This window comes from Uranotaenia lowii, chromosome 3, assembly GCF_029784155.1.
Source record: "Uranotaenia lowii strain MFRU-FL chromosome 3, ASM2978415v1, whole genome shotgun sequence".
In the NCBI taxonomy this organism is placed as follows: domain Eukaryota; kingdom Metazoa; phylum Arthropoda; class Insecta; order Diptera; family Culicidae; genus Uranotaenia; species Uranotaenia lowii.
Window position 1 is genome coordinate 204797873 of NC_073693.1, and position 24902 is coordinate 204822774.

The 24902-nt window shown below is 38.9% G+C and overlaps 1 protein-coding gene across 1 annotated transcript in view; it reads right to left on the reverse strand.

Annotated features, from left to right (window-relative positions):
- Positions 1-1201: 1201 nt before the first annotated feature.
- LOC129753017 (homeotic protein female sterile-like) overlaps positions 1202-24902 on the reverse strand; it is a 51424-nt gene continuing 27723 nt past the window's right edge. The window contains exons 2-10 of the mRNA XM_055748811.1: positions 22757-23823; positions 21019-22042; positions 20744-20914; positions 20207-20326; positions 19606-19734; positions 14280-14389; positions 3566-5478; positions 3326-3494; positions 1202-2265 (exon numbers count right to left, since the gene is read on the reverse strand). Coding sequence (XP_055604786.1) covers positions 2200-2265; positions 3326-3494; positions 3566-5478; positions 14280-14389; positions 19606-19734; positions 20207-20326; positions 20744-20914; positions 21019-22042; positions 22757-23823 — 4769 coding nt within the window. The 3' untranslated portion in view covers positions 1202-2199. The remainder of the gene's footprint in view (positions 2266-3325; positions 3495-3565; positions 5479-14279; positions 14390-19605; positions 19735-20206; positions 20327-20743; positions 20915-21018; positions 22043-22756; positions 23824-24902) is intronic.

Here is a 24902-nt window from a genome sequence, read left to right on the forward strand (position 1 = left end):
AATAGCTACGATTATAGTGATAGAATATGTATAAATTTGACTCTATTTGTTTTTTTTTTAACAGTACTATTCAGTTCTTTTTTGTTTGATTTAGAACTTACGTGTATTTGTGATGGAAAACAGGAAGAAAAATGATTCTCAGTCTCAGGTCTCATTTCTTAGGTCTCAGGTTTCACATCTCAAGTTGCAGGTTTCATATTACAAGTCTAAGGATAATTTTCTCAAATTTCAGAGCTTCTGAATTATCATGGTTTTTTTTGTCCCGTTTTTCGTAATAAACACGACTTTCGGGAATTGATAGTTTTTTACACCGCACATACCCGTGTAGATTGTGAAAACTAAGCCAATTCTTTTAGGGCTGTGATAACATAAAACAAGCCAAAACACCTTTATTCACTTTCAACGTTCATCAATGTTTACTTTCACTTAATTTTTAAATCAGTGTTTGATTGAATTTAGATAGTAAAAAAGTTTTTTTTTCTTTTTTAGTATTTTCAATTACTTAATATTTAACCTCTACAACTATTGCTCTGCTCTTTATGTTCAATTTAACGTGTCTCGTTTTTTTCCAATAATTATTTTCGTACCAGAACTTTCTGCCCGGTAGTAGAAAAAGTGAACGGATACACGACACCACTGACACGATACGACCAACCATCATCGTTCATTTAGTTTTCTTTGGCTAGCTTGACCGGCAGCTAAGGAAACACGAAATACTCTGCTTCTCAGATTCTTCCGTTACAAAAGTTCCTGGCAATTTGCTTTCACTCGGTACTCTAGTAATACTATTTATTGGATTCTAACAGAAAACTGAACCATTGAACGAAATACAAACCAAAACTCCGAACAACACACTCAGCCTGAGTAGCAGCTATTGACTCATGTCAGGTTAGGATGTTGATTTTCACCAGTTTGTAACAGGTTTATCAGACGTCTCTTTCCTTACATATTCTACACATATTCGCCACTTTTCTTTAGAAAATCAAATTCGTAGCTGCAGAGCATATGTTATCGTTTTGTGTATCTGGATAAATTTTGGCTTTTTCATGCATTTACACTTGAATTGATTTGGATTTCCAAGACATCTTTCGATTAATTTTTATTCTGACGACAAAAGTGAGTTGTGCCTTTGAAGATATCTGAATGAAGTATAGAAAGAAAAAATAACAATTTTGTGAAGAGAAAAAAAAACCAGTTGGCGTAGTTTGTTTTGCATTCGTATATTTTCAAAAAAAAAACAGCTATCTAAATTTAGTCACGATTACTAACTAAAATGGACAGGACTAAGTAGCAACAGAGCACTCCGGAATAAAATAAGAGCTTCAACTTTTAATACATAATTTCTAAGCAAATTATAGTTTGGGAAACTTCACTACCTTGATCTGATCAATATTGTGAACGATCACACAAGAAAATTAAATAATCCAAGTTAATCATCGACTTTCGCAGGAAAAGTACTCTGATTTTTTTAATGGAGCTGTGAAAAGATGAGAAGGAGAATTACAATATGTTATCTACATATACCCGATGAAACTCATAAAGCTAACTTTTTCGTTTGTCTATACATTACATCTAGTTTTTTGGCTGTTTAGAACCGTTAATTGCTAACACGCGAACGTTGGAGTAACACTGATTCTTTAAACTGAGCGTCTGAGTCGAAGGTGATTTTTGGGTTTCTATCTTCGTTCTCGGAAACAGCTTTCTTTCATATTTTTTCTACTAGATCTTAGATGATAACTTTTTTTTTTGCATATCATACATAGTGTTCACGTTTTAAATATATATTTTTAATATATTTACGTTATATATCACAAATTATAATGTCACTTATTTTATTACAATATTAGTATGATCTGTGTGTCTACTCTTCATCCTACTCTGAAAGAAGACAGATGCTTACGGTCTGCGTAACCGAGTTCTATTTATACAAAACAAAAGGAGTGCATATTGTAGTTTACAGCACCGTTTGCAACTAAAAAGGACGCAGCCGCAGCTACCAAAAATACACACTCACTCGCATGTAGTCTCTCAGCTTCGGTGGTATGCCATACGAATGCGTGTGTGTATGAGTCGGTATGATTGTGTTTGTTGTGTGGGTTTACAGCTTTGGAAACTTAATTTAATCTGCCCAGGCCCGCACATCATTTCTACACTATCCTGGACTGCGGGCATTTTTTTTTTGCTCGAACCGGAATCACTTTACAACGACTCCTCGAATGCGGCCATCAGATCGCTTTGCATGTTCATATCGATTTGACCTGCCATCTGGAAAAGACAAAAAGAAAAGGCATAACTATCTTGCGTATTCTTAATCCTCTAACAATAGGATGACCTCTAGAAAAAGTCATGTGTTTTGCATTCCTATCTGTTAAAGTTCAAATTATTTCTTAAAATTTGCAGCTCATTTGAGGGTCTCTACTCTACTGAGGAATTGAAAATTTGCTGGTTATATGTTATATACTGCCGTTCTAAGCAAGAATGTCCCATGTGACTTTTGGGTCATTTTCACTTTTTTGCTGGAAACGGTCTCTTTTAGTGTTAACTTTTGAATAAAAACACAAACAAGTAGACTTTGTTCTGAACTCATACGTATCTATGTTGATAGTTCTACGCAAGAATGTCACACTAGAGAAAATTTTATGAAAAATGCAAATTTTATCAAAAAATTGTCTTAACATGAGTTCAAACTGTTGAATTTAATGTTATTCATTGAAAAGAACACTAAAATAGAGGGCAGAGGAGGAGCGAGAAGCCTTGAGTGTTTAATTCAGAGAAATTTTCACTAAACACTTTTCGGTAGCACTACTTACAGGATCCATACTCAACTATACATTTTTATATACAAAAAGGAACGTATTTTTCAAATTACGGTTTAGCATGAGTTTTTGGGAAAAAAATAAACCACGAAAGCTTTCAAAATGATAGAAAAATTGTAGCCGTGTGACAGTTTTTCGTAGAACTAGCATCGGCATGCGTTCTGATTCTACGCAAAAGTGTCACACGGAGCATTTTTGGCTCTAACTTGCTGTTCTTTTTTTTTTTTTTTTTGTAGGAAATGTAATTGAGAAAAATTGGAAATATAGCTGATATTTCAATCGCGTTTTTCTCGTTTGCACGTTTTTCCACCTGGGACAATCTTGCTTAGAACGGCAGTATAGACCATGCAAATAAGCGGAAAATTTTAAGTTAAGGTCCTAACTGATCAAAAACCATTATAAGACCTCAACAGTGCCGCTGCCATAAATTAAAGAATTTATTTTTTTTTTCCTCGGATAGGGAAAGCCCGCCGGAGTTAAGATTCTTAAAAGCCTCTTCTCCTACTTACCGCTTCTCTTCGTCGACGTTCCTGCTCTTGCTTGCGCAGCTCAGCCCTTTTCGCCGCCGATCGATCCAAATTGTGTGGTGTGGTTGGTGTTCCCGGCGAAGGACTTCCCTGAGGTGAAGCTTTAATTTCTTCTGCAACACGAACCGGTACCGGTTCGATGGCCACTTTTCTGTTAAAGTTTAAAAAAATGAAATTAGTAATGAAACGATTATTTTCCCATTTGGTTGAACTTGAACCTACCGTCCGTTGTTGATTTCCTCCTGTTTCACCTTCTGTTGTTGTTCCAGTTGGCGTTTATCCGCCAGTTCCTTTTGAGATCGCTTCAGTTCCTGTTGTTGAAGCTGTTTCTGCCTTTCCTGTTTCTCTTTCGCCTTGTTGCGGAACGCCAGGAAGGTGTCCGTTGCTGGTTTCGGTTTGTTGGAGGTAGGAGTATTTTGAGGGGAGCCTGCGGAGGCCAACGACGACCACGCATTCTTTAAATTTTGATCGTGCGCGGCCGCCTTGAATGATGCATGCGGAAAATTACCTTTCACATCAGGGGGAGTTCCACCAATTTTTTTCTCATTTGGATTCATTAGTAAATCTTCTATGGGTTTGGGAGTTAGCATGAATTTGCCTTCCTCTTTTTTGGGCAAACAAGCGGCCGCACTACTGCCACCCGTGAGGTCAATAGTGCGATCGTTTAGTGTTTGATTATTTTGGTAACTGGACGGGCGCATAAAGTTTTGAAGTGGGTCGAATAATGACGACATGGTCATATTGCTCAGCATTGGATTGCTAGTGGCTATCGAGTTCATCAGCATCTGGCTCATTCCGACGCTAGACGCAAGATTTCCCATGCCGTTTAGTGGACCATTACCGTTGAAGTCGTTGTTGAAGCCATTGTTCGAATGGTGCATGGTATTTTGTAGGTGCGTCATCAGCTCCATTTGGGTTGGCAGTAAGCTCATGCTTTGCATGTTACCAGCCGACAAATCTTGCTTCAATGAGCTGAGATCATTCAAGAGATTTAGTGACAACGCGGTTGGATCGGACTTATCGAACGGTGCAAGATGTTGTAGGGATTCCATAAAATTATCTATGCTATGAGTTTGCAGATTACTTGCCGAACTCCTGCTGGTTGGCAATTGCATTGCCATATGACCAACGGATTGATTCGAAGCTTGTTTCGACCCCATCTGAAGCTGCTGCGAAAGATTTGGCTGAACAAGTTGAGTTTGTGGCAGGTGCATCTGTTGCATGCTGGCGCTAGCCATATTCGCTAGGTTATTGATTGCCGCTAAGCCCGAAGGTATTTGTGAGGTTGGTATGTTGAGCGCACTGCCAATACCGTTCGTATCGTTCACTGATAGGCCATTATTGCTAGGTAGTTGGCCCAGTTGCAGATTTTGAGATTGATGCTGACTTGTTTGCTGTTGTTGTTGTTGTTGCAGTTGCTGTTGCTGATGGGCATGCTGTGTAACATTGTTGATGTTATTTATACTGTTACTGCTAGTTGTCATCAAATTGGTGGCCAACATCCCCGTCGCGTTTGGTGACGGGGTTGGTAATGGAACTTGATTACTGTTGCTAGAGCTGCTATTGACCGAATTGTTACTGTTGTTACTGAGCGTGTTATTTACAATTGTGTTGCTACCAGGATCTGAAGTCAACGAAGTCATGCTCTCCAATGATTGCGACTGGATCTGAGTTGCCTGCGACAGTAGGGAACTGATAGCGGAGGTGGGTGTGACAAGGGTCGATGCGGATGCGGATGCTGAATTGATTTGTGTTGCAGTAATAGTAGCCGGGTTGCTTGGTTGAGAATGCGGTGTGATTTTTTGAGAGTTGGTCATATTTGCATTCGAAGTGGGAGCATTGCTGGGTGTGCTGGAAACTGTCGGAACTGTGGGTGTAGCAGCAGTGATGGAAGTAGTAGTAGTAGCAGGAGTAGATGCGACAGTAGTTGCTGTCGATTCTAATAAAGGAACAACGACAGAGGATGGGACAGAGGATACATTCTGTGGCGTCGGTTGCGGCGTTGTGGATGATGCTGTGGGTGTTGACGATGCTGGGTTAGCGAGAGGTGGGATACTAGTTGGAACTGCCGCTGATGAGGTTTGTGGTGTGACTGGGGCAGTATTTGTAGTTCCCGATGGAGTAGCAGTAATCGGCTGTTAACAATGATACAAAACAAACATTAGTGATCACAAAACTCAAAACATTGGATTTTTGTGTCTCACACACACACACACACACACACACACACACACACACACACACACACACACACACACACACACACACACACACACACACACACACACACACACACACACACACACACACACACACACACACACACACACACACACACACACACACACACACACACACACACACACACACACACACACACACACACACACACACACACACACACACACACACACACACACACACACACACACACACACACACACACACACACACACACACACACACACACACACACACACACACACACACACACACACACACACACACACACACACACACACACACACACACACACACACACACACACACACACACACACACACACACACACACACACACACACACACACACACACACACACACACACACACACACACACACACACACACACACACACACACACACACACACACACACACACACACACACACACACACACACACACACACACACACACACACACACACACACACACACACACACACACACACACACACACACACACACACACACACACACACACACACACACACACACACACACACACACACACACACACACACACACACACACACACACACACACACACACACACACACACACACACACACACACACCATGCTAACCCACGCAGCCAGAATCAATTTCGGACACTTTCCTTAACTCTATCAGTAATTTTCAGATCACTTTTTCAAAGCTAGACAACCATCAAAGCACATTCTGAACCCATCTAGATTGGCCTAGAATATTTTGCTGGTCATTCCACATTGCTAACGGACAAAGTTATTTTTTAACCTACGCAACCATTTTCGACTCATAAGTGTCGTAATTTCTCGGTCCATTCTGAATAGAATTCAAGAACTGTCGGGATCCTCCGTCGAGGATAAGAGGTTTGCCGTTTTCTTGGAGGATGTTGGAGTAATCGTCTTCTTAAAAGATGTTGGAGGAACCTTCTTTTTGGATGATGTTGGAGGAACCGTCTTCTCAGCCATTCTGCCGAATTGTTCGTACATTCTGAGGATTCTCTCACTTTAACATTGGTTAAACGAATGAGCCTAATGAGCCTCATTTTATAGCGTCAAATATCCAAGCGTCAGAGAAATGGGCAGAGCTGAATCAGTGGGTTATTTATCTCTTAGATTAAAAGTGATAAAAGAGAGGATTTGTCGTTCAGAACCTTTTCTGGCAACACTGGAACAAATAAACGAATTCCAGGACTAACATTTCACCAAAGGCTATCGATGCCAACTCTAGTGTCGACAGACTATGGGCCCAGCACTAGTGGAAAGGATGAGGAATGGAATCATCAGCGGCAGGACGAGCCGGGACTGATTGGAAGTGCTTCAGCTGGAAACCGAAGGTGTGTCGAGCCCGATTTCGGAGATGTCGAGCTTGGGAGGTGTTGAGACTGGGGTCAATAGAAATGGTTCGAGCCGAGAGTCCCGATGAAATGTCGAGCTGCTGCGTCGAATTTATTGGAGTTGGATAACTGTGAACAGAACGGCTTTTCCGGGAAGCTGATCAGACTGATCAAGGCGACGATGGATGGAACGCAGTGCGGTGTGCGGATTTCGGGTGAATTGTCAAGTTCATTCGAAGCGCGCAGGGGGCTTCGACAAGGTGATGGTCTATCCTGCATGATGTTCAACGTGGCGCTAGATGGTGTTTTTCGACGAGCGATGGGCGAAATGCGGGGCACGATTTTCAACAGATCCAGTAAACTTATCTGCTTTGCCGATGACATTGATATAGTCGGCAGACCATCTGCGGCGGTGGATGAGATCTACCGCAAACTGGAACGCGAAGCAGAAAGGATTGGGTTGATGATTAATACGTCCAAGACGAAGTACATGCTGGCCTGCGGATCCGAGACCGACCGAACTCGCTTGTCCAGAAATAACAAGGTCACAGCCGACGGCGACGAGCTGGAGATAGTCGAAGACTTTGTCTATCTCGGCTCACTGGCGACGGCAGACAATAACATCAGCCGTGAGATCCGCCGGCGAATTATCAGCGGAAGTCGTGCCTACTATGGACTCAGCAAGCAACTGCGTTCGAGAAGACTTAGCCCTCGCACGAAGTGTAATCTGTATACAACGCTCATTAGACCGGTTGTTCTCTACGGGCACGAGACATGGATATTGCTCGAGGGGGACACTCGGAGTATTCGAGCGACGAGTGTTAAGAACCATCTTTGGCGGCGTACAGGAGAACGGAGTGTGGAGGCGAAGGATGAACCACGAGCTCGCGCGACTCTACGGCGAACCCAGTATACAGAAGGTGGTGAAGGCTGGCCCGGTACTCTGGGCGGGACATGTTGCGAGAATGCCGGACGACTGTCCTGCAAAACAGGTGTTCGTTACGAATCCGGTAGGAACAAGACGAGCGGGAGCGCAACCAGCGAGGTGGTTAGAACAAGTGGAGCGTGATTTGGCGCACGTGGGGTGTCCGAGAAATTGGAGAACGGTTGCCATGGACCGAGTGAATTTTAGGAATTATATGGTGAGACGGAATACTTTGTAAATAAAAAATAACTGTGAACAGAGTGTATTAAGAAAAGCGATGGCTTTCGCCCGACCTCGGCAAATGTAGGCAGTTTTAACCCCAGAACGTGTTGGTTGTCTCTTCGTTCCACTACGAAAGTGTTTCTTGCTGCTCAACAGATTTCGACGCAATGCAAGATAAAATAATCGGAGACGAATCATCAACATCAAAATCCATAACCCTTTTTTTCCTTTTCTACGGAATCAACGCTTCAACTCCACGCTTTTCCAGGGTACTTATTCATTCATATGTTTAGTATCCCTATACTTACCCAATTGTACATAAATAATTATAAGCGTAAATCATCTCGAGAGAGAACTCGAACGAGAATGAAAAGAATAAACGATCATTGAAGATCAGTCTAAGTCTAGCCATCAGTCAAGGTGGAGGCACACGAACTTAAACTATTTTCTTATTCTATTTCGGAAACCCCTTATTCAACCCCTATATTTAAAGTATTATTACCAGTCCAAAATCATAGTTTACTAAAAGTAATTAAAGTGCGTATTCAAAAGTGGCGACGAGGAAAACGGGAGCTCAAACAAAATCTGTTGGATTTAAAGAGTGAGCAAGCGTAAGTAAGACGGTGTACTTGAAAACCTGAAAAGAAAAGATAATATAAAGGTTAGAGTTGCTGTTGAAGCGTAAAACTGCGCATAAAGAATATTGGTTTTGGAAAAAGACACATATAATTTAGCCAATTTTGTGTTGAAATTGATGTCAAATCAATAAAAGCGGCTTGGATTTTACACCGCATGGTTTCTTTGTGCTAATTTCTTTTGTATCTTTTCTTCCACAGTTCTTATTTTCTTCTTTGCTCCGAGCTACCAGTTTCTCGGCACCACTGGAATCGAATCGGTTTAAGTTTAATCTCCATCTCATAAAACGCTTACGTTTGAAAAGTGAGAGTCACCCGCAGGAGAGAAATTGGTGAGTGTTCTCATCCTCATCACCGAGCAATAAAAAAGCTCCGAGAAAATAACCGGTGAGAGAGCACGAAAACTGACAGCCGGTGTTGGTGAGAAGTGAACCAGAAAATCATTTCTGATTGACTGCGGTGAGAAGCGGTTCGGTGGAAAGTACACTTGTGCAGATTCGGTACGATTGTGGATTGCGACAATTAAGACGATAATTGGTTTGCTTGATGACAAGTACTGGTGTGGTACAGTTTTATTTTGCATCGGAGGATTGCTGTTTGTTGCTGCTGTGCATTTAGTTGTGGATGAAGTGGTCCGGTACGGACTGTTGTTGAATTGCGGTGCTCCGAATTTGGTTGTTGCTGGAAAGGTCTGGGACAGACTGCTGCTGCTGTTTGCTGTTGTTGTTGCCTGCTGTTGTTGCTACTATCGGTTCACGTTGCTGCTGTTGTGGTCTGGTACGGGCTGCAGGGCAGGAGACAGGTTTGTGCTGAAAAAGAAAAAAAAACCGTGAGTACTTATCTTGAATTGATTGCATTGTATACTGACTATTTTAGAAAACCTTACTCGATATATTTGATGATGGCTGGAATCATTGGTTCAATTGACCACTACAGGGTTGGCAGACCGTTTGCCAATTATGTAGAGCGATTCGAAATACTTTGCCAATTGAATCTTGTTAAGCCAGAAGTTAAAAAGTCGTGGTTTATCTCGTTGAGCGGGGACGATGTGTTCGACGAGATAAAGCTACTTTTCCCTAAAAAAGACGTGAATGATTTGACGTACGACGAAATAATTAAAAAACTAAAATCGCGTTTTGACAAATCTGAGCCGGCGTTAATGAATCGTTACAGATTCAGCAAACGGGACCAAGGTCACACGGAATCTGCTGAGAACTTTATTCTAGCGATTAAAATGCTTGCTGAAAATTGTAACTTTCGCGAATTCAAGGATGAGGCTATTCGCGATCGGTTAATTTTTGGTTTGCGGGATAAAGAGCTTCAGCATAAGTTGTTGATGGAAGATGATGTGACCTTAGAGGCTGCGGAAAAGATGGTAGTTAGCAACGAGTTAGCCGTAGAAAGGGCCAAGGTGATTGGGGAAAGTTCAGGAGGCAATGTATTTTCGATAAAGCATCGTTTGGGAAGAAAGGATGAGCGTTATCCATACCGTAGAGATGTTGCGGGGAGATATCGGTCAGGTTCTAGAAGCAGAAGTCGGGATCGGGGAGATAATTACCGCTTTGTTCCGGGTAGTCGACCTCGAGAAGATAGTAAGGATAAATATGGTTACAATTCGAGACGTGATAAGAGCGAATGGAATGGGCACAACAATGCGATTTGTAACAATTGCAGGGAAAGGGGACATATACGAAAAAACTGTCCTTTACTTAATAATGGAGCTAGATACCACACTAAAGCAGTCAAATTTGTGGAGCAGGAGGTTCAGCAACAATCTGTTGTTCCATTTGACAAATTCAATAGACTGAATTTGCATGCATCAAGTGACGATTCAGACATCAATTGTATGAAAATTGAAAGCAATTTTAATGAACCATGCATGATACAAGTTTCGATTGAGGGCAAAAATCTATCAATGGAAGTTGACACAGGATCGGCAGCTTCGGTCATAAGCGTTCCTTTGTATAGAAGGTTTTTTAATAATTCCACAATTAACCATTGCTCAAAGAAACTGGTTGTCGTAAATGGGGCAAAGTTGACTATTTTCGGACAGATTTGGGTAGAAGTTCAAATTAACAACATCAAAGCAAAACTTAATTTGATCATTTTACAAAGTGATGTTGATTTCACACCGTTGTTTGGCAGAGACTGGATTGATTACTTTTTTCCAAATTGGAAATCCAGTTTTGTAGGATCAGCATGCATCAATAATTTAAACTCTGAAGATCAACACAATGCAACAGTATGTATGTTAAAACAACAATTTTTAAAAGTATTTACAGAAGATTTTTCTACACCGATTGTAGGACACGAAGCAGATTTAACTTTCAAATCATATCAACCAATATTTCGTCGTGCATACGAAGTTCCTTACAAAATTAGAGATAAATTTAATTCACATTTGGATATGTTGGAAGAGCAAGGGGTGATTACTCCCGTAGGCGCCAGCGAGTGGGCGTCACCAGTGATTGCGGTTATAAAAAAAGATGGTAACATAAGAATGGTAATTGACTGCAAAGTTTCTTTGAATAAAATTTTGATTCCAAACACTTATCCTCTTCCATTGGCGCAGGATATCTTTGCGTCTTTGGCTGGTTGTCAAGTTTTTTGCTGTTTGGACTTAGCTGGTGCTTACACTCAGCTGCAATTATCAAAACGTTCAAGGAAATACGTAGTCATAAACACACTTAAAGGTTTATATACTTACAATCGACTTCCACAGGGAGCTTCTTCTTCTGCCTCTTTATTCCAATGTTGTATGGACCAAATTCTTAAGGGATTAAATAATGTTTGTTGTTATTTAGACGACTTGCTGATAGCAGGGAAAAACTTTCAAGATTGTAAAGACAAATTGATTCAAGTCCTTGGACGACTTGACAAGGCTAATATTCGTGTTAATTTTAAGAAATGTAAATTTTTCGTTAAATCTTTACAATACCTTGGACATTTAGTTACCGATAAAGGTTTATTACCTTCTCCTGAAAAACTATCGACAATATCAGAAGCTAAAGTTCCAGAAAACACTACAGAGTTAAAAGCATACCTTGGACTCATAAATTACTACAATAAATTCATACCTCACATGTCTGCTAATTTAAAATATTTGTACGAGCTACTCAGAAAAGATGTAAGTTTCAAATGGACTCAACAATGTGAAAATGCTTTTCAAGATAGCAAGAAAAGTTTATTAAATGCTAAGTTGTTGACTTTCTACGATCCTAGTAAACCACTTGTCGTGGTAACTGATGCTTCGTGTTACGGCTTGGGGGGAGTTTTGGCACAGATTGAAGATGGTCTGGAAAAGCCAATATGTTTCACGTCATTCTCTCTCAACTCTGCACAAAAGAAGTATCCAATACTGCACCTAGAAGCTTTGGCTCTGGTGTGCACTATTAAAAAATTTCACAAATTTCTTTTTGGACAACCTTTTAAGGTATTCACTGACCATAAGCCCCTTTTGGGAATATTTGGAAAAGAGGGTAGAAATGCAATATATGTTACAAGACTCCAAAGATATATCATGGAGCTCTCAATTTATAATTTTGAGATTGAATATCGACCTGCTTCGAAATTGGCAAACGCGGATTTTTGTAGCCGATTTCCATTGCAACAATCAGTCCCCAGCAGCCTTGACGGAGAAAATGTCAATAGCATAAATTTTTCGACAGAATTTCCTTTAGATTTCGCTTTGGTTTCAAAAGAAACAAAAAATGATAAGTTTATGTTGGAAATTTTTAAATATATTGTAGAAGGTTGGCCAAGAAAAGTGAACAACAAATTTAAAGATTATTATTCTCAAAAGGAGAAATTACAAATAGTTGACGAAGTGTTACTGTTGGATGAGAGAGTAGTAATTCCCTCACTGTTGAGGCCAAAAGTTCTGCATATGCTGCACAAGAACCACGGAGGCATGATAAAAATGAAGCAACTGGCTAGGCGGACAGTTTATTGGCCAGGGATAAATCCAGATATTGAGGATTTCGTTAAAAGTTGTAATATTTGCACTAGGATGGAAAATGTTAAAAACCCAAAAGAAAAATCATCATGGATTCCTACTGTACGTCCTTTCAGTAGGATACATGCGGATTTTTTCCATTATAATGGCAATGTATTTTTACTGATAATAGACAGTCATACGAAATGGCTTGAGGTAGAGCATATGCGTTATGGGACTACTGCCAAAACTGTCATAAAAAAATTTATAACCATGTTTGCTCGTTTTGGACTTCCGGATGTGGTGGTTACTGATGGTGGTCCTCCTTTCAATTCCTATGAATTTACGGATTTTCTTAAAAGGCAAGGAATTCATGTATTAAAAAGCCCGCCATATCATCCTAGTAGCAATGGTCAAGCTGAACGTCTTGTCAGAGTAGTGAAGGATGTTTTAAAGAAATTTCTGCTTGATGATGAAACAAAATCTTTGGACATTGACGATAGATTGAGTTTGTTCCTAATTAACTATAGGAATACTTGCAACGGAACAGAAGCAAATTTTCCATCTGAGCGAGTATTTTCGTATAGACCTAAAATGCTGATGGATTTAATTAATCCAACAAAAACATATAAGCAACATTTAGAAAAATCTTTTGTTGAACAAAAGGTTTTAAATAATGAAAAAGTCATCCCTCCAGACCAATTTGACAACTTGAGGCAAGGGGATAAGCTGTATTACAAGAACAATCATCTACATGATGTGCCTAGATGGTTGGACGCAATTTTCATCAAGAAACTAACAAGGAATATTTTCCAGATTGCGTTGGGGAGGCACGTAACTACAGCACACAGGCATCAGCTGAAAATGGCCTACAAACCGAGGAGAATGAGTCGGCTGTTCCTACCAAGTTCTGACAATCAGAATGACAACAAAAAGCGAAGGCGAGATTCTTGCGACGAGGAACCAGCATTCCGAGGCTTTCCGGATGGACGATTTGTGCATGACGCGGGGGCCCCGACCACAGATCGACGGTTTGTTCACGAAAGGAGCCCGATCGTGACGAGGTCCAGGAAAACAAGACTCATTGATTAAACCTGCAATCGAAAAGTTGTACTCGAAAGTATTTCGAGTGTTCGAAATTATATTCAAATATTCAGCATGTCATGCTTTCAAATTTTGTATTATCATGATTAAAATTCCTGTAAGAATTTTCTAAAAAAGGGAGAACTTTAGTATCCCTATACTTACCCAATTGTACATAAATAATTATAAGCGTAAATCATCTCGAGAGAGAACTCGAACGAGAATGAAAAGAATAAACGATCATTGAAGATCAGTCTAAGTCTAGCCATCAGTCAAGGTGGAGGCACACGAACTTAAACTATTTTCTTATTCTATTTCGGAAACCCCTTATTCAACCCCTATATTTAAAGTATTATTACCAGTCCAAAATCATAGTTTACTAAAAGTAATTAAAGTGCGTATTCAAAAATATGAAATACAAACTCTCTTCGCAGTAATTTATATTAGAACTGCTTGCTTATTCACTAAATGTGTTATCATGATGCACAGGTTCAGACTCATTCATGCGAACAACCCAAACTAAAATAGTTACTTACCGCACTGGATATGGACACACCCGAAGACGTCGAAGCATTAGCGGCAACGGGGGATTGAAGCAACGGAGAGGAAGAATCCTTCTTTTTCTTCTTTGGCGGGCGACCGGATTCTGTAATGATTTTGATAGATCCCATAGTTATCATCGGTTATGAAAATTCGTAAACCACCCACCGAGTTTATCGTAACGTATATAAATACCTCGAAATGCTAGTAGTAGGTCTTTAATCAACTCCTCTCTCTCACTCATCAACAGACTTTCCCGTGCGTACGTGTGTGCTGCTGCAAGCAATTGTGCGTCTCTTTCTTCAAAACAACAAACAGTTTGGTGGACGCGCGCGTAATCGTGTACCTGAGGACAGCCAGCCAACAAACCGAGATGAATGGAAGGGCGTTTGTGCAACGCGTTCAAAGCAACCGAAATAATACCAACAATAGCCTTTGTCTTATCCCTCACAGAATCAGGCAAAGGAAATAAACAATGCATTCAGTGGTTGTGATTAAAACATATTATTTGTTTTTATTTAGTTATATATTTTTCTGTACTTTCTTCGTAGTAGTTAAAGTAGATTTTTGTTTCATTTTATCTTGTAATAAACTTTATTAATGCTTACGATTATTTGCTGTTTTCTCATTTCTTTTTTTTTTTTGTAATGGGTATGTTTATTTTATCATCTCGTAGCAATTGAATCTACGTCAAAGTTATGTGTTTGTAAAATTTGTTTCCACTAACTTGTAGTTGTTTCATATATTTCGTTTGACCTGTTTGCGAAAAACGCTTGAATCTTTTTTTATAGTTAATGTTTAAATTTTTAACACATAGATGCACAATATGATGGTTCTCATTCGATTAGCTGATGCTTGAAACATTATCTTAATTTTCGTCGTCTGTAATCTACCACAATGTTTAATCATCTTGAAATTTTAAATAAGAACTTCTTAGCCACTAGTTGAAAGGAAAACAAACAAAAAATACACTTATGTAAAGAAATAGTTCTTTTCTGTTATCATTGTGTCAAGCATTATGTTATGTAATGTTGCCTGTGGTGCGCAGTACAGTCGGAAACTTACACACAACATGAATATTGTTGCCCTTTCAATTCTTCGAACATTTGGAAAAAAAAAATTGTTCTTTCGAATTCATCGCTTTGTTGAATGATAACTCTTTGCAAGTTTTGTTGAAATTTCCTTTACAGTATATGTTATGCAGAATTTATAGTTGGGAACTGAAATTCTACAATCGGTAGCGAAGGACTTTCATATTTCCGTTTCTGCAAGTCTTAGTATGTTGTTATCAAGCCAAGTTAATGATACTGGACTATTGTTTTGCAATGAGCTCTTTCTTAATAGTACACGGGAGTTCGTTCAATAAAAAATCTTAACGAATACGTTCTCACAGTAAACTCTACTAAACTAGTGAAGAATATTAGTACCAGGAAGAAAAATAATTGATAAAATACACTTTTATGGACTTTCTCTATCTACTCTGCTGGCGCTTAATATGAATAAAGCAAAATATATATATTCATGCGAAGGAAACCCAAAACTTGCACTAATGCGATTGTTGACTGTATCTATACATATATCTGTATCAGTTTTTCTTTTTGTATCTCTGTAACGTTTTCGATCCTCCCCAATAATCAAAGGCAAAATATAGAACGGAAGCATAATCGAAAACGGGTTCCGAATTAGCTGAATAAAAATGGAAATAAAATAATAATTCATAAATAACTATTGCTGTCAATCATGTCATTACTGGGTGTTCCTTTACAAGGAAATCGAAATCTCTGTATATTTATATACAAGGCCAGGATACGCTATCAAGAAGGTTGATGTTCATTTTCACGTGCAAACAATGTGTAACGGGTTTTGCGCCGCCGACAGCCGGATATAATTATATCGAATTGCACTCATTTCTGACTAAGTGAAAGTTGATTATCTACGCTTTTGAGTATAAATTAATAATTTTAAGTTCCCGCCGGACTGATTGAGGACTACCAGCCGACGAAGTTGAATCGTGACGCCCAATATGGCGGGTATGTATAGCACTTCTATCGAAAGCGGAAAGAATATTTTGATACTACTTCTCCACGGTTTTCTTGACAGACATCACGATGATTAATTGATTTGCTTTACACATTGTCTGCGATTGTAATTGCATTTTTTTTTCTTTTTCTTTGGCATTCTTCGTGAGTGTTCATAAAAATAATGAAAACATGATTCCTGCGTTGAGATGTTGTAGGATGTAGGATGAAAATATAATGAGATCACAGAATCAACGTCAAAAATATAAAAGTCTACTATTATGAAGAAACTATCTCTATACTCGTGCTTTGATTTTTTTTTAAATATGCCTACAATTTTGAATGAAATATTACACTTGAGGAATAATGATAATTATAAGTATAATACGTCCATGAAACACAAAAGGCTGATACAAATTCATGTTAGACTAGTTTTTATCGATACCTATTAAGAATTCATTAGTATAAAAATCTTGTTTAATTATACGTTATGCATTTCAAAACGGCATCTACGTCCACTCATAATGATTTCAGCCTTTTTAGTGAAACATTTCTGAAAATTTTGAATTTGGCAAAACTTTGGTAGTGGTGCTCATGTTTTTTCATTCTTTCCTTTTCTTCATCACTATTAAAATTATGATAGTTTTTTTTCTGTACAATCAATCAACTATACGAGAAGTCTGAGTTTATGGGACATTTGTTGATCCTGTGACCGCCTTCATTGGATTAATTTCTGTACTCAACATGTTTCCTAACTTATTCTGAATTTGTTTTCATATTTATCATGATCACTCACCAATACAATACCAGAAAGTGCATAACACGGAATCGGCGGTATTGAAATGACTGATGATAATATATACAATACGGAACTTTGTTTTCTATAATATAGATACCGTATGCCTCGTCTAAAACTTAATAGAATACAGAATTATAAGAAATCAATAAAAACTGATTTTGGTGTTTACATTTCAACTTAAACTGCATAATTGTATTGTTGTTAAGAGCTTTTGATTCCGGGTACATCGAGAAGTTATTTGATCGTTATTGGTTTTTGATTAGATCTGTTTTCATGGCTAAGAAGTATCTTCACAAATTGATTTTAGTTGTTGCTGATAGCGCAAGCAGGTTTCATACTACGAATTTTTGTGACTCATAGAGATTTACAAATAATCCTAGCTAAAAGTTCATGTATATGCTCATATCATAAAGCAAAAATATACAAAAGAAAACATACCTTTTGCTTGACAGCACTGTTGTTAGCATTCGTTGGTTCAGATTATGCTATACTCTTGCTATGAAAGTACAAATCGCTTTTCGTCTTCGTACCGTTTATTTTGTGCTGACAATTGCATTGTAAAACGAGTAGAATAAAATCTTTGATACTTTTACTAATAGAAAGAGAACGCGTGCATTTCGGTTTTCCTGTTTGTTGTTGGCTGTCCCCAATTACACATTTGCTACACACGAGAAAATTTGCTGATGATTTTTGTATAAAAGCTTAAATATGTCCATTATTCTTTCGAAAGTAAACGAACGAGGAAACACAGAAACCAATAAAGAAAGAAAACAAATGATGATTGACATGAACGAAATGATCAAAAAATCACAATAAAATAAAAATATAAACACACGGAGGCCGCACTGGTTAACGCGGTGCAATTTAACCGTGGGCCAAGTATAGATTTATCAAATCGCCAGAAGTTTTTGAATATGTGCTTCGAACGTTACAGTGACTTTGCATGAATTTGTGTTTGTCTGTGCCTAACACTTTTGTCTAACCAATTTACGCTATTTTTGTTTGTCTTATTTCAATTACAGGCCAATGGAAAATAATATTTCGTTTTCACTTTCTTCAGACCGCATACAACAATAAACGTGGTATTATTTATTCTATGTTTTCCTAAGCCTATCGATTTGATCATTTTCACTACAAATATATAAATAGCAATTTACACTTATTCTGTACATTCGGATGTATCGAGTTCTGATTAAAAACGCATTTGTAACAAATAAACTGAGAATGATTTTTTGAACGGAGCCATGCATTTACACGATTGCGTCTCATGATTTGGCCGCGCAAAATCATTGCAACAAAAAATAGAAAACAAATACCTTAACTGACTGTTTCAAACATTCGAAATAATTTTTTCCTCACATTTATTATTCACAATTTCTAATTCAACTCAACACAACTAAACCGCGTGTTGTTGGGATTGGTACATTTGACTTTTCCTCGCATTTTACAAAACTAAAATTAATTGTTGTTTGATCTTTTCGATCGCGTAAACTAATAATACAGTTAGTGGTAGGTTTAAATTTCTACACAATAAAACCGTTTCCTTCATTTGAATGATTGCTGTTGGTTGTTGTAGGTTTGAACATAGTACGACCATTTTGTGTGTGTAGTGAAATGCGCTAATCCTGTAGCTTTCCTAACTTCTCGGTTTGAAGTTGAGATTCAGACACTTTTAAGTAAAATGATAATATTGCTAACCATTATTTTCCAAAGTTTGATGTTCGATTTTTGACATCTAATTGTAACGTTGGAGGACGAAAAGAACCCCACGCCAAATAGGATTAGCAGCGCAAAACAACATCCATCATATCGATTTTACTGAATTCTAGTGTATGGCGAACGATCATCATTGTACCGTTTCAGTTTTTTGGAGAAAAGAAAGTGAAAACGCTTCTTCTTCTTACGAATTTCTGGCTGTGTGATGAGGATCTAGTGAACAAATCCCTAGTAGGTTGTTATATCATGATTTACTATTGATTTAAGAATTTACTATTAAAAACCTTTGATCATCTTATTCAAGGGCTATCGATCATCATATCTATGTAAAATTTGATCTCATTTTTTATCCTGTGTCCTATTTTACAAGTTCGGAGGCAGTTGCGAGCAAACCATTGAGCGTATTGCACAAATCGTTATGCTAGCTTTTGCTTTTCAAATTGATGGCAAAATGTCGAAATAAAACTTAGGTGGTAAGAAAATACGTTATTTCAAGTAAAGTTTGCTGATTTCCTATGTTTTTTCTATATTAAGAAATAGGAAAAATAGCTTGATTTACTATGTTAAAGGAAAAGGAATTTTCATGAGTTAATGCTGATAAAAAAAAGGATAGACCATGCACGAACCTCATGGTCTATAATAGCTGCTACTCTTTGTGTTTTCCTTTCAATTTTCGTTCACGTTTTTCCTCACCATTAGTTTTTGTGGTTCTGCACAATGTAGACATTACTTAAAGAAGGGAAACTCTTTTTCTACTTAGAGAATGGCGAAAACAACGAAAGTCCTAACCTGCTTCGCTATCGCTGGAATCACTCGAACTGGAATCGCTGGAACTTGATGACGATGAATCGCTGGAACTACTGCTGGATGAAATGTTTCCACCGGAGGGTGCCACATCCTGTTTGGCCGCTTCATCTGCTGGAATTGTTGACAAAAGCATAAGATAAGTTCACTTCGCTAATGTATTTGTAGAAGGCATCAGTATTGGATTTAAAATTTCATGTATTTCTCCACTTTATTTTTTAAAGAAATTATGCCATGGGTGATTTTTTAACAACAAAAATCTCGTTAAACTAGTTTAAAAATACCAGGCTATAATATCTAAAAATGTCTTTCAAGGCGATTAATTGAAAAAAAAAATGGGCAGCTTAAACTGAATAACAAATTGAGCAATATTTCTTTAAGGAATGTTTTTAACGAGAAACTTTTCAAGAATATTTAGACACGCGCGATTTACACTAAGTACCACGTGAATCGGCTTGAATGACAAATCTACCACTGAGATAATCGTCCTGATGAGACATCATTTTTGTATAATAGTATGAACAATACATTCATCAGAAAATCATCTTTTATAAAAGCAACAGATACAATTGTAAAAAAAACTAACCTTTTTTAGCGTTCTTTTTGGCAGTACCCAGCTGTCCGGTGACATCCTGAAGCCGTTTCTCGAGTTCTTGTTTCTTCTCCGCCATTTGTTCATCCTTAGACTTTCCAGAAACTTTTTTATCTGTTGAATAAACGCAATTAAAAGTTTTTGTTAGTTGCGAGCAAGTCGTTAACAGTTTCGACGATTCTCAACATGAAGTTTGTCTTTTGGGTACTAGCATTTATACCAATCTTCTACTGAACAAACTGAAAGGGAACCAAAAACTATTGATACATTTTCTTCCAATTAACAGACACTACTGAATAATCAAATCATTCATTAAGAGTCGACTAGTTGAGCTACTGGTGTAAATATTTGTTCTAAGTTGTTGTGCAATGCTGTTCTGCGATCATGTGTGTTTCACGTGAATTAAAGAGGACTTTTGGAAGGGCCATAAGTGATCAATATTACAAGAATTGGCGATGAAAGATGAACAAAGATTCCAACTATGGTAGGAAGTTACTTCAGTAGCAGTGTTTGTTAGATTGGAAAACTTACAGTAAGGCTTACGGGTTTTCTTGCGCAAACAGGACGCGACATAGCTTTCCAGCTCTCGCAGAGTCGATGGCTTAAGAGTTTCGAAGTCTATCTCGATTTCGTCTGGGTTGGAATCACGAAGTGATGGTTCCCGGCTTTGAATTATATGTACAACACGACCGAGTTTATCACCTGCGAAAAGCAAAAAAAAAACGATTTTTTTTAGAATCGAGCTCATTTTGTATACTTAACCTTTTCAACTATAACATCCGCAAAATAACCGGAACATAGCTTACCTGGTAGTTTATTAATATCGAGTGATAGTTGTCTTTTCTCATCGTAGGACATGGGTTTTGCAGTATCTTCTTCTTCGGAGTCAAAGTTAGCAATATTTTGCGAACCTTTCTTCTTATTCGGCCCCCGAGTTGCGCCGGTTCCAGCAGCTGCTGCTCCTTTCGCTCGCTTGGCGGGCGCATTTGGAGCAGCCGCTGCTTTGGGCGTTCGTTGACCTTTCGTTTTGGTTTTGGCGGCACCTGCTGGCGGTATTGCCGGTACTGCACTACCAATCTGAGGTGGTGCTAGCGCAGTTGTTTGATGTAGGGCTTTTGCCTGGGTTGGGGTGCTGTGTACGTCTAGCACGGGCTTCACTTCACTCGATCCCATAGATGCCATCTGTTTCTTCTTTTCCTTTAGTTTCTTTTTCGCCTTCTTTTTCAGCGAAGCTTCCTCTGCTAGCTTCCGCATTCGTTCCTGCATTTCAAATAGCTGTTTCTCTAGCAGCTTCAATTTCTGATTACATTCTTCATCCGAATCAGAATCGTCTTCACTTGCATTTGAGTCACTTGATGACGAGGAGTCACTCTCTTTACTTTGATTAGGTGTCACATTGTTTACCGGTTCATCCGGTATATTTGCTAGACGCATTTCGAAAACATCTTGCAATTTTCGACCCATGGCAACGACATCATGATCTGGGGGATTGTACTTGTAACAATTGGTAAATATAAGCCTAACATCAGCTGCAAATTCGTTCGCAGATTTGTATTCCCTATTATCCATCTTCCGTTTGACCGTCCCCAAATCCATCGGCTTCTTGATAATATCATGATAGTCATGTAAACCTAGCAGTTCGGCATCCACGGGTTTATAGAAGGGCCAGGCGTAGCCTGAATGTTTCTTTGAGAACAGTTCCTTCAATATCTCATTGCACGATTTGAGCGCATCGGATAACTTTTCCTTGTTCTTCGGTTGATTCTGCTGAGCAGCCGCGCCCTGGTATGGCGAAATAGGATAAGTGGCAGACTGGAAGGGTGCGATTTCCTAAACGAAAAAATGCATTGAATAATTGATGATAAGATTAAGTACTTTTGAGTAGTCGATGGTGTATTTGTCAAAGTGAAATATGAACAGATTATGGACTACCGTTTAGGGTAATAGTCGGTAACAAATATCAACTGACTTTCGTCAACGATGGAAATTTTATTCTCTGAAGAGCAGCAGGACGCAGCCAAGAAGGCAAACAAAATTTTATTGTGAAAGATTAATCGAACGGGTTTGAAAAACCTTTACATAGATGGCAAGCAGAGACGCTTGCAGAAAATGTTAAGTGGGATCTAGTTTAATCAAAAGAACATTTTAAAAATTGTGTTATCTTTAATTCAAGACGTTATATCAAAGCAGAGCACTAGCTTAAGAGACAGATCCAAATGTTCATATCTAATTTTTGATTTAGTTCTCTTATGGAAGTTGTGGATATCTCGAAGAAAAAAAAAGACTTAGCATCGCGAAAACTTCACATCGGATGGGTTCCGGAAGAGAACCCATTGAAGATCATCCGAAGTGACATTTTTCGTTAAGACCTGAATCAAGTGGTGAGAGTATTTTGAGTCATCTTACATCACGCATGTTTATATAACGCAAGCGCAAATGTTTATATAACTAGCCGTATATAGATAGCTTCGACTACGAGGAAGAATGGCCTTAATGGGTTAAATTCCTATAAAAAAGGACAATAAAATAGTTTCGACTGTTTACCTGTCGTCCAGATTCCCTCCGGGTGGCGATCTTAGCACTGCTAGGGTCCAAATTAGCGCCATAGTGTGGATCGTAAGCGGTTGCAGTTGGCGTCGTTGTATCGGCCTTTCTCTTAACGCCCTTTTTAACTTTAGCGGGCTGTTGTGGAGGTAAGACCGTTTCAATTCCTGACTGCGAACTGTTCATTATGTACGGTGACGTCGTCGGAGCAGGCGGTTTGGCCACAACGGGCGTGACAGGTGAAGTGAGGGTTGAATTGTGCGTGGCACTAACAGCAGTTGGCGTGGCCGTTGTTGTCGTGTTTGTGCTTCCGGGAACTGTTTGCGGCGGTAAGGTGCCAATGGGAGGAACACCGGGTACTACAGGCACGATCGGAACCGTGGGCGTAGCATTGGTTGGTGCAACACTGGACGTGACGGCACCTCCGAGAGAAGAACTGGGTCGAGCCCGGGCCGCGGCCGGTGTTGCTGCAGGTGTAACAGGTGTTGTTGGTGTAGTCGGAACCGCAACTGTCGTATTACCGACTAGAGTTCCTGGGGGTGCTAGCTGACGAGGTGGAGGTTTCTTTTTACCACCTTTTTGCGTGGTAACTTCCATCTCGACTTCATCCTTAGGCATCAACGACACTTTTGTTAGGAATAGCTTTTCCAATGTTTGCGCCATAACAACAACATCTTCACCCGGTTTATTGTACACGTAACAATTCGAGAACATAACATTAAAGTCTTGTATGCACTCTTTACTCGTCCAATAATAGTTGTTTTCAAGCCGCTTTTTAACCGTACCCAAATCCATTGGCTGTTTGATTATTTTGTGGTAATCCGGAAGATTTAACTTTTTCGCATCCACAGGTTGCTGAAAGGGCCACGAGAACTGATGCTTCCAAACAGCTTTCATTACCGTTTTCAGTAGAAAATGCAACTGATTGGTAAGCCGACCAGGCCTATCTGGTGGCGGAACCACCGGTGGCTGAACGATGCCGTTCACCGGCTCAACGACCGGTTCGTTTCGTGGCGGTGGTTCGTCCATTTTTTTTCCTCCGGCGACACTGGTGTTACAACAGAAGTCTGCAAAGAGAAAGAAAACACAATCAAAATCAGCATTCAAAGTCTTTTGTTTACAACATTGCTGCAAACGCTGTTATCTATTTGTTTCCGTTTTGTTACTACAATTTAGGCTAACGGCTCCTGAACCTTAAACAACATTTTAACTTCAATAATTCGTGTGTTGACAAATCAACAATAACAGTTATAATTACATTTAAAATTACGAGTATTTTTTTTTCTAATTTACAACTAGATTTTTAAAAGCCTTTTATTTTTACAAAGTTTCAATGTGCCGAGTACCTATATTCGTTTCGCTATAAGGTTAGTAGGGAAGGGCCGTAATAGTCGCGGCGACTCAACTGTTAACAATATTTAATTGAGGGGAAGGAAGGGGCTTATAGAGGGTGTCTTTCGGCATCAGTCTTCCATTAGGGTTCGATGGTGGACGAGTAAATTTTTAAATAAGGATTAATTATCAATTAATGCATAAATGCGTGCGAAAGAGATGCAGCGTTAATGATAATCATTCGAATGCACCTGAAGACTCATAATGTATGTCGTACTAAAACTGAATTTGGTAAAGGTTTATTTTTTGACGATGTTTTATAACAACAAACAGTTGGCGAAAGCAAATGAAAAATATTTTAAATAACCATAGTCCACATTGCCTTAAAGTTCAAAACTTCAGAAAAACCGAAGAGATTAATCATCCGCATAAAATCAAAATCTCAGAAATAGAAAAGCAAAAAAATCTTAACAACCGAAAAGCCCCATTTTGGCAATTACAGAAAAAAACAAAAGGGATAAAACAAAACAATCAAAAAATAGACAAAATCGAATGCATCGAATGCAAACGTATGTCTAAACATGTCAAAAATTATATCCGAAATTGAACCTTAAAATCCGGATCAAACCGAAATAACACTCACACATTGGTGGTCATAGCCAGACGTTTTTTTTTTCTATCCTACATAAAATATGCCAACATGTGAGGGTTGCCGCTGGCTTCCGATTATCGGCGAAATCGTCTGCATTTGTATTAGTGATGTTATTTTGTAATCAAAGTCCAAAATAACGCACACTGCCAGCATCGTGCTACT